The 16,345-nt window shown below is 40.3% G+C and overlaps 1 protein-coding gene across 9 annotated transcripts in view; it reads left to right on the forward strand.

Moving 5' to 3' along the window:
• LOC105563903 (potassium/sodium hyperpolarization-activated cyclic nucleotide-gated channel 2) overlaps positions 1 to 16,345 on the forward strand; it is a 67,920-nt gene that overhangs the window by 32,782 nt on the left and 18,793 nt on the right. For 8 of the 9 annotated variants that reach the window (XM_012015900.1, XM_012015901.1, XM_012015893.1 and 5 more), the window contains exons 3-5: positions 10,411 to 10,574; positions 12,041 to 12,177; positions 12,659 to 12,802. In XM_012015900.1, coding sequence (XP_011871290.1) covers positions 10,411 to 10,574; positions 12,041 to 12,177; positions 12,659 to 12,802 — 445 coding nt within the window. The remainder of the gene's footprint in view (positions 1 to 10,410; positions 10,575 to 12,040; positions 12,178 to 12,658; positions 12,803 to 16,345) is intronic. The other variant, XM_012015899.1, reaches the window with a different exon arrangement.

Below are 16,345 nucleotides of genomic sequence, written 5' to 3' on the forward strand. Positions count from 1 at the left end.
GGATATGGAAAGACTCACCCTGTATATCTTACGATTGTCGGGATAAACTTTAAGGCAGGATACCACCTTTGACTGCGATTTTGGAGGCGTTTTTCATGAATTTTTTTTGCATACAAAGAGTGCCCAGAAACAAAATCGGTTTTAGTCATTCATTAATGTAACTTTAATCTGTAATTACAAACTGAAAAAGTTACAAATAATCTCTTGTAGGTGGCGCCAAAATACATTCCTTTGGAGGAACACCGTTAGACGGCGTGTCAAATTCCGCTCTATACGTGGCTCCTAGAAAAAAAACCAAAGAATGTTCCTATTAACAACAATATTTTTTAATGCTGTACGTAGGGATTTTACGAAATTTCGATTTTTAAGGTCAATTTTTTAGGGTAAACCTTTTAGGTTTACCCTAAAAAATTGACCTTTTTGTCAAAATGACCGCCATTTGCTTAAAAATCGAAATTTCGTAAAATCCCTACGTATGTACAGCATTAAAAAATATTGTTGTTAATAGGAACATTCTTTGGTTTTTTTTCTAGGAGCCACGTACAGAGCGGAATTTGACACGCCGCCGTCTAACGGTGTTCCTCCAAAGGAATGTATTTTGGCGCCACCTACAAGAGATTATTTTTGAAACTTTTTCAGTTTGTAATTACAGATTAAAGTTACATTAATAAATGGCTAAAATCGATTTTGTTTCTGCGCACTCTTTGTATGCAAAAAAAATTCATGAAAAACGCCTCCAAAATCGCAGTCAAAGGTGGTATCCTGCCTTAAGAGAAAATTTTGTTCAGTAAAGAATGCTGCTCTGTGGTTGCGAAGATTTAGGTCCCTTTACATTCTCACAGCCAAGATCGACCCTTGCGAAAGCTTCATCACGGAAATCATACACTAATTAAGAAATTACTTGACCCCCCCCCACCCCTAAAAGCGAAATGACTCTTTAATTTCGCAGCTGTTCTAATTTCCTAAGAGACAATGCTGACAATATCATCTTTAGTCCACTCATTTTCTCCCCTCGGTTGAATCAATTTCCAACTTCATCCCCGAAAACCTGTTTGCTCCGAGAATGGGAACACAGCGTGCAGATCCATCAATGTCAGAAGAACTAATACGCCGGAACAATGTGTGGTTAACTCCTAGAACGTCGCGTATCGTATTGTTCCCCTTATTTCGCCAGCGTAGTCTGCCTCGATAATTACAGTAAGTAATGATGGAACACATCTTCCGGCGGTGATACAAAGCTTATTATCACGGCGCTCGTTCTCTCTTAGAGACGGCGTACTTGAGTAACGAGATTTTTGCGGGCGTCGCGAATGCGCGCTATTTTCGCGAGTACGCTGCATTATGCATTTCCAATCAACAAACATGCGGCGTCGCGCATTTATGTAGTGTGGCACTGCAGTAAATAATTCTCACAGATATGCCAGCGGGCGAGAGAGCGTGCCCCGCGCGATTTTCTCGCTCTTATTGCAAACGTACGAAAAATGTCTCCGCCGTAAATGGAGAAGAATGGATTGAAGCGATGGATGGGAAAACGGGGGACGCGTATAAGCAACGTCTTGTCTCGAGAGAGAAGAAAGCGTATTTAAACTTTATTTTGCAAAACACGTGGCAGCAACTCCACGCGTTAACATTGAATGAGATTGCTGTGTATCCTAAAAAATAGGGCGGAAAGTTTAAATGTACTTTTTTCCCCAAGGCAACGTTTTTGCTTTTTCCTTACGGAATCGTCTTCAGTCCTCGGTTCCGTGATACAGTTAGACGCTAATCAGCATGTTTCAATCTCATAAAATGTACGCACGTAATGAAATTTTTTCCCCTGAGGCATATGATTTTATCAGAATTCGTTTACTCATTGGCACACAAGATATTTCACATATGTCGCATGGATATATTTGTTAATTATTACAATTCTAAGAATAATCAAGATTTTTAGTCGACATTAAAACTTGATTATTGTTGTTTAAGCAACTTGAAGAGATTTCTATGTTTAAAATTCTAAGGCTCTAATGTGACAACACAAATACAAAGTAATAAAGGAGTAAGAGCCAAGACAGGCTGTTAGTGTCTAAATAATTCGTAATTTTAAGTCTATTGCGAAAAACAATTGCTCAGCCAGGGTTTGATCCTGGACCTTCCTCTCACTAGGCGGGCGTCTTTATCTGCTTTATATTTTGTTAATGTTTAATGTTTCGTATCCCTATATCCCACAAATTGATGTTTTGTTCAAGTCGAACGAGCAGCGAAACATGCCGCGATTATTTATTCGTGCGTCGCGTCGAGGACCTATTTCGTAGACAATATTGAAGTTTCAGCCGACTCCTTTCGGTATGCAGCGGCGAAGGGCATTAAACCACATGTTGAAACGGCCTCTCGAAATAGGACATAATGCGCGATATTGTCGTTATCGATATTAACCGAAATCCTGCGGATCCTATCTCAAACAGTTAAACCGGGACCTACATATCGCATTACACATTGTAGTCGAAATTCTTGGCTTCGCAGGGACTTGGTCGTTATCGGTTTCGATAAGTGTATCGAATTTCGATTACCGATTTGAATGCCTTAATAAAATCACGAAGGTACAGGTATACTTTTTCTGTATATATGAATTTCAATTACGAAATTTAATGGAATACTCGTAAAATTAAAATTAGATTATTATTAGGAAAGAAGTAATTTCGCTACAAAATACGTAGCATTAATTAATATCAAGAAAATAATTCATATTCATAATCCGTTTCGGTATTCGAGGGATGTTTGTTGATGAATTTCCCGTATCGGATAAAAGCATCTTTTTATTTTAATACGAAATTCTGCAATCAACTCCTGTTTTTATTTGGTAATTTTATGTAATAAATATGATAATTATCCGGCAATATTTTATATTCATACATTAAGCCCGTGTTTAATAATTCTGCAATATTCGTATTTGGAGATCGAATAAAGATATTATAAAACAATCAAGTCGTTCGCTAGCCGAAAATTTGCTTTTACGCTTGGCGAAGCGAAAATTTCGCGTTCTTAGTGAAATCGTCCTCTCTTTCTCTCTCTCTTTTCCCGGAGTTCATAAATTTTTCTTCACTATGTCCATTTTTACGGAGCGCACGTTTGTGAAATACCTGTGGCTTCCCTGAATTGTCGCGCGCATTCGCGATTTTGCCTATGATATACTTCCGCACGTCTAGTCGAAATTCCCCGCGTTATTTCAGCCGAAATGTCATACTTTAAATGGCATTTCTCGCAACGAGACTAGAGCGCGTATGAATGGGACGAACACGTATGTATGTATTTGCGGAAAATGGTTGGAATTCCCAGTTCCACGCTCAATGTAATCCTATTAGAGTGCTGCACGGCCACAAAATTCGTCGTTCATACGTGACACGTAGTGTATATATCAGTCTACGTTAAGGCAAACCCTTAATCCTCAACGTAGCAAATACGCGCGGTAAGGCGTTCTGGGCAGCACACTTGCCGCGCAAGGAACAGAAATTAGTAATCCTCTCCAATATTCATGACGCTGAAACGCTCTCCACAGGTTCTTAAAATATGCAAGACCATAGGCAAAAATACGCGATTGTAACTAAAAATGGTCATCACGGTAAACAGTCTCTGAATTCGCTCAATTCCCCAATTTCCGTGCCGTGGAGACAAAACAGTGTCTTATAATAATTGTCGCGAATAAATATAGATCGACAATGAACAGTGTTTCACACGTACTCTCAAAAAGTCAATCGGTGCATTATAACTGTCGAATCGGTGAACAATTACTGTTTTCACTGACAATCCACCGATTGATTTTTAAAGAGTAACAATGCACTTCGTAATTTCGAAAATTAAAAATACAACCCTGGCTGAGGTGATATTTTTTCGCAATCAATTTCGAAGAAAATATTTAGACACTAACGCCCTTTCGCGGCTCTTAGTCCTTTATTCCTTCAAACTTGTGCTTATCACATTCGAGCCATACGAATTTTATAAATTTGTTAAAAATAAAAATGATGAAAAACTTAGATTTGAGGTATTGAAAATCGTGAGAAATGTTTACGCATTTCACAATTTATGCCACATTCTCAACAATGTCTTTTATTTCCCGTGCGAAAGAAATTTGTGACACTTTGGCCAGCTCTGACGTAACTTTAATATAATTTTTATATCGAAACCAATAGCGTTGAAACCTAAGGAATCGCAGCAGCCTCAATAAGTTTCAATCCTTATATTTAAAAGTGACGCGACGCACTTTTAACCCCGTCCGCGTCGACTCGGAGCACAAGATGGATCGCGAGCATTCGCGACCAGAAATCATCTATCCTCCTGACACGGCAATTCTCCGACGTGTCGCATTTTTTCATAAGAGAAGGATAAAGAGGCTACGTCGGATGGGTAAGGTCAAGAAAGTCTCCGAGCGACTCAATGCGCGCGGCGGAAAAGTTTTGATGTACGGTGCTGTTATACTCCGAATCGTCTAAAGCAAATTAAGATTAATGCGGTCAGCCTCTCTCGCAGGTGAGATAGCTGGAAGTATCCAGGAAGAGAAACTGGGACGATAACATATTCGCCTTTCGGCGGAGGGTTGAAGCGTGGGAGACCGTATTTCATCGATATCGAGCCAACGTCGTTTCGCGGAGTTCTATAAAGATCGGAACGTGTAGGCGTAGTTCCGTACTTCCGTGTTTCGCGCTTTTCCGCAAATTAATCGCGACAGCTGGAAACGCTGGGGCGTCGGTGGAGCGACACGTGGTTGCCGAAAGCTGCCAATCGCTAAATATAGCAACTTCCGGGAAAAGTGCAACGGCGGGGAAAGAGAGCTCGCGTCTACTTGTGAAAAAGAAGACACTTTTTCTGGGTAATTATCGCGAGAAAGCTTCTTCGTGGTAATACGAACTGTGCCGAGTATAATAATCATAATGCGATGAAGAAAAATTTACTGGGCATTAGTGCAACTGCCCGCTGCGGACGAGGCCGCGTGCAACCCGAGAAAAAGTACCCCCTGAAAGGCGAGAACGTGGTAAATTGTCTCGAATTCGGAGAACCCCGCCGCCCACACGTTTCGTACGCTCGTTAAAGCGGAGCCTCCGAAAAAGCGGCATAAATCCGATCCCGGGGCATGCAGTTATCGCCAGGGCACAATCTCACAGGCGCTTCTCTAGGTCACTGTCTGGCGTTACGTGGAAAAAGTTGCTCCGATACAAAAACCTCCGGGAAATCTGCCCGGTCGAACGGCATAATTCTTCACGCGTCGTTAATTCGTTTCGTCTCGCGATTAGTTGCCGCACGAAAAACCGCCGTGTCGCCTCCTAGTCATTACGCCCGTTTCTCGAACCCCGCGCGAAATCCCCGGCACAATCGCAATTTCTCTAAACATAATTAATATTTCCAGAACGCCGGTTCGTGCTCGTTATAAACTCGGGAGAGACGGATTCGCGCTAAATAAATTGTAATTACATCAATGCCGGAGCGCCCCGATAGATGCTAATTATCAATTCCATCTCCCTGCTGCATTTCATCAAAAATGAAGCATTGTTTCCGGAAGGCGCGGCTAAACCGAAATGATACTCCACACAAACGGGACATGAACGGATATAAACGCCCACTTGCGCCGAGCCGGATGCATTTCGTCGACCCATGCCAGTTGGCCAATATCCACGAATTTGTACATGCGTCTTTCTTCTACCCCGCGGATCGACTGATCGCTTCATTTGATGTATGACCCACATAGCGAGGGCGCTGCAATTTTAATTACAGCGTAAAATATTTCCGAACGTATTACAAATATTGCATAAAGTAACACGTATTAACATGACGTTTATTGCCTCGCAATAATCATGTCGATGACGAGAACGTTAAACACGCTTAAATGGCCCGTTTGAAAATTGTGCGATTCACCCCCTCCGTGTCGCAAATGTCTCTGATCATCTAATTGCTAATGCGAAATATAAACGGGCTATCAAGAACTAGCTCCGACGTGCTCGCTCTTTACGACTGTTTGCTATTGTTGCGATACGGTTTTACCGCGTGAACGAAAATCGATAAGCGAAATTCCTTCCAGTGCACTTCGCCCTCAACATCGCGATATTGTATCGACACATAAAGCGAGCTATTATAATGCGAATTCCCAAGGCGAGCGCGTTTTCCGAGAAAATGTTTCCGCGCGAGCATAACTCACGTGGAGAAACATGAGCCGCGAATTGAAACAAACGACACGTCATAGAAAGAATCGTTCGATCAGCCGTGCCGCGAGCGATCGGCTCATCAATCTTCTTCCCATTTCCAATATTGCCGAATTAATTTCACGCAGCACATATGAGCCGCTCCAGTTTATTATGCCACAAAAACGTTCCATTTCATTCGGTTTGAGCACTTCGGCTTCAGAACATTAGAATGTATTTCATTGCTTCATGATTTGCATTTTTCTCTTCCTCGCGTTTCCTTCAATTATTTATGACATTGTGATTCAATTTGTTGATTCTCTCGCTCTCCCTCAAAAAGATATTCGTACTACATTTTTCACACTTGATATGTACAGAATTCTTTCTGCTAAATTCTATGATGAAACATTAGCTGAATTAATGTCTCTCGCTTTCTCGCTCCGTTAGTTATATAAAAATTAATATAAATTAAATTCTGCTGACGAAACTTGTGTGTACTGAAGCTCATCCGCAGCACCAAGTAAGAAGTGATATTAAACTCTTGAATATCGCCGACGCGCATTTATAAGCATTACCTAATTAATTAATTAGAACTAATGTCGACTGAACCCGGTATTTCAGTGCGGTTTACCAGTATAAGCTCCAGTTTAAATGGGGTATAGCTGCGCCTTATCGCCCGCATGCTCGCATAATCTAATTAAATTGCAGTTGAGAGAGAGAGAGAGAGGCACTGATGGTCCGCGCACGGATTATCAGTGCACCTTCTTTGGAATGCGCTGCTTTGTGACGAGAAATAAATTCGAGCGCGCCTCAGGCGATTTGTATTCGATGCGAATGAAATGTTTCCGGCGCCGTTACGCAACGTCGCTGGTCGAAAAATGGCGTGCAATATCAACCCCGTGCACACGAAGCCAAATGAAATTGCTAGGTTCGCCTTCGGCGAAGAATGCTGCCGAAGATACTGCCACACCGGCATGGAATGCTCGCGAGTATTGCTTCCTTCCGCAAAGTATTTCAACGACATGCGCTCCGGCAGGATGCACTCGCGTGCAGCATCCAAGCGAGGCACGCAAAAGTTGGAACTACGTGCGTGTCTCTCGTGATCTGCACGACACCGGAGAACAGAGAACAAAGTCAGAGAGAGGGAAGAGGAGAGGGAAGTACTATTTATTACATCCTGAAGTAAAATCTCTTTAAGCATGCAGGGACGTTCGCGATTTTCCTTTATAAAAGCGTGTCGCGGGTCGTAATGGCGATGTGTAACGTTACGTGGAAAATAGTAGCGAGCCAAACTGGGACGAGATCAAAGACGAAAGTGGAAAGCAAAAACGTGGGAACAGAAATAATGCAATTCGCGAAACAATTTACGGAGCAAAATCCGCCGGCACATGTAGATAAAGTAACGATAAATTTGCGTACGAATGTATTGCGGTTTTTTTAAATTCTTTTGCAGAGATATGTATGAAGTTTGCATTTGAACGACCAGAATAAATCAAATTTTTTTAATTGAGGAAAAGAGAAACAGAGAACGTGGTGTATCAGCGGCGCGCTGGGGATTCAAGTGTGCGTCGTGACATACGGGCGCATTTATTGCCCGAACGCAACAACGTTATTACTTGGAAAAGTGGGCCAATGTTGCCCGGATTAAAATCGAACTGATTAAAGTCGAACTTTCAGAAATTGAGTTTCACGATCGGCGGAAGCTCTTGCACTTTAATAAAGGCTCTCCGCGAGTATATTATTTTCTTCATCATAACGCTGACGTATTATGTCGTCGTAAGGTGCGTATACTTTGTAAACTAGTGGAACGAAAGCTTAGTTACTGCTTTACAGTTTACAGGCCAGTTTCTATATTATCTCTTGACCCCGGCGCTTCGGTTGCAACAACGGCGCCGTAAGCCACAAAGGCTAATAAACTAAATTCATTCTATGAGGATAAATTGAGACGTTGGCTAGAAGGAAGAATGCACGAGCAGAGGCTTAGCTTTGAGAAAAATGTTTTGAGAAAAGTTCAAAGTTTCTAATTTATCCCTTTTATGCAAACTGAGAAGGCTAACTTATATACTCCATTAGCGGATAATGCTTGTAATTAGTTCTAAGATTTAAACAAGAAGAAATTCCAGAAAAATAATGATAGATAACTTGGAAATCTTGAGCCCCATATAATTACTGCGTCAACCTCCAGCCAGTGTTTTTAGGAAAAGAATTAATGGGAGTTGAGAAATTGCATTGTACTCATCCTGTGTATATGTGTGTATGCATAACGGCTTAATTATATTAAGATGGCAATTTGCTGGAAAGGGGGAAGGAAGTAATTAAATTGATTCGGTTTGAAGAATAGCAATTTGTACCATAAGTGCATCATCATGTTAAGATACATGTTGTATAGGAATGATGGCGTTATTCTTGTGCGTCGTGTAAGACATAACTCTTATATGTCTACGCATTAGAGATTTCACATTAAGAGAAAATTTGCCAAGTTTATAACACATGCCATTATTGTGACAAAACGACACCTCTAACTAGCTATTATTCATAGATCCTAAATATGTTCTGAATGCGCGGTAAATTTACTTAAATGTAACTGCATTTCCGCGAATACTATTGTATTGTTAAACGTGCTTAACTTTGCACATTGAAAAATTAATCTGCGATAAATATTCTTTAATATTACTGCATTTCTGAATAAACAACGGATGAAATAAACACCAAGGAAAATAATATCACCGTATTAAATTAAAGGGATTATTCAGCATAATAATTAGTTAATAAAGGAATATACGCAGTCATAAATATCAAAGAGTAATTAGACTCATGCTCATCCATATGCATGATTTCTACGTCGTCATATTGTGCAACTTTGTATTATCCATCGTTCCTGTTAGACCGCAGAAAAGTTGAAACGTTTTACATCGAAATGGACTACCGGTGCATAACTTTGACGCGTCGCATATCTGATTGAAAATTTCAAAGTTACGAAATTAGCGCTACGAGTTTGTTCATTAACCGTCACAATTTGCGGCGCAGTTGGCAAAGTTGCCAATGTCCATCGAAAATGCCCGCCTCGTATACCCATTGGTCCCTACTGTCATCATACGTTCGGCACTAAGAACACAGAGTATTATGTTGGAAAATAATCTCATCTCGTCCCAATTCAATTTCAATCTCTGCATGAAAGCTCTAATCAATTATAGATTAATATTCGTAATCGATTCAATCTGATTTGCATTTCGGCAATCTCAATTCCACGAATTATTGTTTCAAGAATTGAAATTATTTATATATGTATAATACACATGGGTTTTAAATTCCTATTTATCGCATTTGGCATAAGGACCGTAGATTTTTTGTTAAGTAACGACTAGATGAAATATCAGAGTAACTTTCGGACCATCGGCAGTTTCTACAATCGACTGCTTCTCTTTAAAAGCACAAAGCGCGGAAAAGTTTATTCTGCACTTCCACCTAATCTTCCCGAGAGAAATCGCCCAGTTTCTTCCATCGTGCTATAAATCTCCCGCTACCTCCCCCGCGAAATAGTGAAAAATTACCCTCATTCTTATTCACGAGCACCACTTTGCAGACTAATGATCCCGTAACCGGCTAGGCAGATCAAAAATTATGAAATAAACTTGTGTACCGATGAGCGTAATAAAATGTAAACTCTTATGACTGTTTGCAATCAGTGTATTCGAAACTTGTGTTATCTATCTATCTCGCTTGCTTACGAGGCTAGCTGAATATACATACCTGTATATGTAAATATTCTTTTATTAATTCAATAATTCGACTTAAAATTACAAGCTTCGCAAAAAATATATATAAAAAATATAAGAAAATTTTCTGCAGTTAAATTACTATACAAATTTTTTCAAAAGAGATGCAATATGTAAAAATAATTTTTCCATAAAGAAGACAAAATGCAGAAAAAAAACTTAAGATTGTCTCTGGCTTTAGAGAGTTACAGTGAGAGCAAAAGTTGGATCAGATTTTGAAAGTTATTTTAACCGAGATTGCAACCGAATCCCTGCAATCTGCATTTGCTCAAGATGTCTGAAATTGAGAATATAATATGACTATCACGCGTGAGCTAAAATTAACAAAATTAAGTGAGAAGAGAGAGAGATCCTAAATCGCATTAAAATCTAAGCTTCCACAAGTTAAATTTCACCTTTTACACGACAATATCCGCTACATGATATTAACTGTTTTAATTGACTTACTGTCTTTCTTTCTCTAATGTATCAATTTCTTAATGTTTCAGATTCTATTGGGACCTCTGCATGCTCCTCCTACTGGTAGCTAATCTGATAATTCTGCCAGTCGCCATTAGTTTTTTCAATGACGACCTAAGCACTAGGTGGATAGCCTTCAACTGCCTTTCCGACACAATATTCCTTGTAGACATCGTCGTCAACTTCAGGACGGGTGAGTGTGATTCGATCGATCAAATTGCTTGCTATTAGTTCGCCATTATGATAAATTCCCGCCGCTTAATTGAAATCCGTGATAAAAAGCCTTAAATTCGCAAACACACGTCGTTGAGAAATTCCAGCTCTAATCTCTCATATACCAATAGGATTTGTGTGCAAGAACAGCTGCGTTGTCGCAACAACGGCTCCGTGTCTCTAACGATATTAGTAACGTCTTTTGAAACTTTCATGTAATACCATTAGGTGTTGCTTACATCATACTGGCCTAGTTTACATCGTACACTTGATACGCGTATCAAATAGTGTATTTGAACTGATCAGCCAATGACCAAACGAATTTACTAGTTATTTACTATTTGTTACTATTTGATACGCGTATCAAGTGCACGATGTAAACTAGGTCACTGTCTCCGCGAACATGCAAAATTCTACTTGACATTGTGTTTCGTATCATTCCCTCGCAATAATCGGCGTAAATTTGAATACAGTCTGCCGACAGTCGAGATGTTTATGCACATTAGAATATTTTACGAAAACTCTTTCTGTTACACTACACGTGATAATATTTCAGTTTCCAATTTTTTGAAAAATATTTAAACAATTATACAGCTCAGATAAAGAATATTCAAAGAAAACTATTGATCATTTTCTCGACTTTTAACAACTCGATACCTTGAATCGTATGACTGCGCGTTTGGTAAAGCAAATTTTGAAGATCGCAAAATTACCACGCCGATGACTGTAAGTAATTTTTTCTCAAGGACAAGACCAGTAGAATATTCCTTAAGAGTTTGCTCAATTCTGTGTAAAGATTTCAAAGGTGGTTCACGACTTCCGATTCTTTTTTTCGCGCGACTCATCCTTGCTACGTCTCCTTAGTATAAGATACCGGCGAAAACAGACGCAGTAATGGATCAACTACTTGCGCTCTTGCTGGCCCCGACAATGCACAATGACAGTATTGTTACGCGGAAGAGAACACTCCTAACTCCTTGACATTTCGTTATTACCCGGGGATTAATTTGAAATGTGTTTGAGTCGGTCCCGTAAACGTGGAATTGGGTCACGAGCCGTGACCGATGGAAATCATTATATTATATTGCATATCGCTTTGCGTCGATTCGCGATGATTAAAAATTTCTGCGCCGCATTATCTCGCTTTCCGCTCGAATGTCAGCACGGGGACGGCGATAATGACTTCTTTTCCTTTTATTTGCCGCTAACGAATTCGGCGATTGTTTTTCCCCCCCGTCTCCAATTTCAATTGTTAAATTACGCATTATATACACATAATGGGTGCACCAGATGCACGAGAACGGCGACGTGACAAACTGTCGAATCGATGGCAAGTCGCCAGAGCGTGAGGTAATAGCATTAGCGTTTTTCCGGCGGCTTGAGCTTCGCAAGCTTTGGCAAAATCATTGACGTGGAAAACACCGAAGTGAAATTCTTTCGTTGCAGGTATAATGCAGCAGGATAATGCCGAACAGGTGATACTGGATCCGAAGTTAATCGCGAAACACTACCTCAGGACTTGGTTCTTTCTCGACCTCATCTCCTCTATACCACTAGACTACATTTTCCTCATATTTAATCAAGTAAGTATATCCTACATCGTACACAGCCTTACGCACGTTCTTGTTAAGCTGCAAGTTATTATCTCGCTAACTCCGTGAAAAATTATAAAACAACTTTCTAGTTTCTTAACGAGATTCACTTAACGAATTAAACGATGTATTTTCACATGCGCGCATTTTTCATGATGTAAAATTATCGCAAACTTTTATTTCTTCCTTATAATATATATTGTTATGCAAATATAAAATTGATAAGTCGTCAACGATTTTCCGAATAATTCAACAATTCTAGATACTTGCACACTTACCGACCGAGGGGGAGTAAGTCAAATTACAGTAACAAGGAAAATCTCAAGTTTCAGGTCTACAGCGAGTCCTTGTGTAGATGTAAAATTAATAAATTACGACACGCGATTTTCCGTCTGATAAACGAATCTGGACACTCGTACACTAATCGGTAGGAACTAAGTGAAATATTACAGTAACGAAAGAAATTCACAAGTTTCAGGACTTCAGCGAGTCCTTCCAGATCCTGCATGCTGGACGTGCTCTCAGGATTCTCAGGCTTGCAAAACTGTTGTCACTCGTTAGGTTACTACGTTTGTCAAGACTGGTGCGGTATGTCTCGCAATGGGAAGAGGTCTATGTGAGTGTTCCGCTACTTACTATATAGCGCTGTTCTCATTTTGTAATCATATGATACGTGTAGTTCGTGTATACTTTACGTTTATATATCTATATCTATATATATATAAAAAGGAGAAGCGTTTGTGACCTTTAGCGGATTCAGGAAGCTGACGAACGATCTTCCTGCTACGAAGCTACTGCTTTTCCTGTAGACAATGAGGCTTAATGAGAGCTAATTAATGTCGATTGTCAGTTTTTTGAATCTGCCAATTGCAGAAGTCGCCTACCGCATTTTACGCGGGATATTAAATAATCATGTCTACGCCTGATATATGGTCGCTGTAGAGAATCGGAGGAGGTAAAGGGAAACGAGTCAGCCCACTTTCGTACCCTTACCGTGGATATTTCGTACTTAACCGCAGGTGACTCGCCGAGTTACCAGCCAAGTTCTCACGTCAGTGGTGGATTCTGTCCGGCAGGCAATCTATTTCACCAAGTTTTCTCGAATTTGCACTCATTAACAAGAGAATCGTTCTCGCTACGTGCAAGGAGTCTCTCTCCTCTTTGTCATGAGAATTTCATCAACAAAGTTCAGCCGATCGAACGTGCACGTACAAATCCTCCCTAGGTGTATGCAGCTAAAAGTAGGATACGCTTCTTGACAAAATTACTTTTTCATCGTTGTCGCAAAAGTCTCGGTCCACCACTGCGGGGGAATCTTCTCGAATTGGGCTCTCAGATGATTAGATTATGTTTCGCTCTCCGTTGCCGAACATCTAATAAGTGTCCCCACGGCTCTACTCAATATATCCCGTGACACTCCGAAACTTCCACTCTGCAAGAAAGTCTCCAAATCCCACCGTCTGTCTTTCTCTCTCGCGACAATGATAATAGTGAATTAGAATCAGCTGTTCTCCCTTGCTCGATCACCTTGCCGCACCGAGAGGAGCATAAACAGATAATGGTCATAATAGGTAATACCTCTGGCAAACAATTCGCGGACACAAGCGGAGAGATAGCGTGACGAAAAAGCAAATAGAGGAAAAAGAATACACGCGCACGCGATTACGTGTCCCGCAGAATCATCGCTAATACACCGAGAAACTCGATACAAAGAGAATTTCGTGACACAATACGATAACATTTTATTATATTTTCCATTGTCGTTTTCCGATGCACCGATAATTGTTGTTGTTCGCTATTCGTATCTTATTCGTTACTTTTTTTGCTCTCGTTTTAACGCACATGTCAATTTTGTGCACGTGATGTAATGGTACGACGATTCGTCGACGGGTAAGTAACTGCCCTTCCAAGCAAGTGTACATACCACTCGATAATCGAAGCGACGCGTGAACGTATTGCCCGCCCTTTCGTTCGATCGAAGAGTCATTTCGAAAGATAAAAGAAAGAACGGAATGAAAAGAGGATTTAAAAAAAGGGGGGGGGGAGATAATGAAGATTGAACTGGTTTCTATAAATAGCTCCCACAAATTCGCATCTCTGTTTCACTGTACTCGGAATAAATCTCGCTATTTCTTCACACGAACGCACAACAATTGAAACAAAATATCGCAACGTGGCTGTTGCGTTATACAATAGAACAATATTGTGAAACATTCATACCGTTATGTTAATAAGAAAACGATAATAGTCATAATTTCGTGTACATGTGTATACACAAATCTCGCCAGGTTAATTATACGACGAATGAACTGCAAGTGCATTAATTGTTTGCGCGGGTTAATTGGGTTGAAAAATTTTTGCTACCTTTCGGTGCTTCCGTACGTCGGCGACTGTGTTTACGTGGGATAACGTTTTTGTGTTACCGTTACTTGTGCTCGCGCGCTGTTAGCGTAAAATCGTGGCGCAGCGAGGAGACCAACGAATCAATCAGGCTTTTCGCCCAATCGAGAGAGCAGTCTGTCATTCGCTGATAATCTTGTTACGCTTGCCTTGAAACGTTACTATTGCCTCCCTCTGCTTTTTCCTCTCTGTTCTGTTCTGTTGTGCAAACTATAGATATAGCTGAGAGAAAAAAAAGGGGGGGAAAATGTATGCACGAGGGAAAGCTTCTAAGTAGATTCGTCAATGCGCGCGAGTATCGATATTGTTCGGACAAATTGACTACCGTTCTGTCAGATAACAGCAAAGAAATGCGCGAGACGGATACACCGATGCAAATGATAGTGAGAATCGCTATTTCGCGTTCTCTTTCTTTGTCGAATTGACGATAAGTCGTTTTCGTTGAATTGGGGGATAAAATATTTTCTCAATTAACGCGAAATTAAATAAATTCCTGTACCGTCTTCGGGGGACCGAGCTTCGGTGAAAATATCGACGGGCTTTGAAAGGGTCTGCCAACGACAACGAGAGTAATAATGTAATAATTTTGTGACGCCACTATTCATAGAACGCTAATAGAAGGATAATTGAAAGTGGAGATCCATTTAAGATGAAACTTAACCAAATATTTTTCATTCATCTTCTCCTCTTCGTTGTTATTGCTGTCGTTGTCACACTTATTTGCGAAATGCGAAGAATAAACTTTCAACGTGTACGTATTACATACCGCGTCAAGAAAATTCCAGCACGCTGGTAGTTAATTTATAAATCATTTCGCATGATCCAATTCAAGCTGAATTATCATCAGTCAGAATGGGCAGACCAGAAAATATGCGGACTGCTATAATATTGTTGTAGTGAAATTGTTTTCATTCAAATTAATGGCTAATCCGTCGTTCTTTTATATACTTTGGCGTATAGAAAAGTGCAGGCTTGAGATAGGAACTCTGCGAGTGCAAAATACGCGGAGATTGCTTTCTTATATAAAATGTCATTTATTCAAAGGATACCAATACGCGGGGAAAAAAAACAGCGCTTACGACTTCTTATTTCAAGCTCTCACGCATATTATCAGACACAATCGACATATAACAAAACGGGCGGTTTCCTTTCATTTTCTTTCACACACATACACAAACACACAATTATTACGTTTATCCCTTCATTGTTCGATTTTAATGCGAGCACACAGCCGATAATCTACCCATTAGTCTGTAGCAGCGAAAAATCCCTATATACCGAATGGATACGAACGCACATACACAACATCCTGAACACGAAGACACCACAAGTGCCCGCTATCACGTCGCTCAGCATAACACCGTACTTCTCCAGGACTCTAACTTAACTCATCATCCCATCGAAAAATATTCTCGTCCTACACTCGACCACTTACTTTCTTAAGTAATCAAATGCCGTGAGGCAATCCCCCTCTGTCCTGTCCGAGCATCACACCGACTTTCCTATCGATTGTCCGCACACTGAAAAAAATTTCTGGTTGAATATGGACGAATCAGATAATTCCTTTAGGATTTACCAGAATTCCTTTAGGATTTACCAGAATTCCTGTAATCCTACAGAAATTCTGGTAAATCCTAAAGGAATTCTGGTAAATCCTAAAGGAATTATCTGATTCGTCCATATTCAACCAGAAATTTTTTTCAGTGCACAATCTCGCCTGTACACGCACACTGACACACACAGGAATCCCGCATCTTAA

This window comes from Vollenhovia emeryi, unplaced genomic scaffold (assembly GCF_000949405.1).
Source record: "Vollenhovia emeryi isolate VEMERY1.0 unplaced genomic scaffold, V.emery_V1.0 DF939170.1, whole genome shotgun sequence".
Lineage (NCBI taxonomy): Eukaryota > Metazoa > Arthropoda > Insecta > Hymenoptera > Formicidae > Vollenhovia > Vollenhovia emeryi.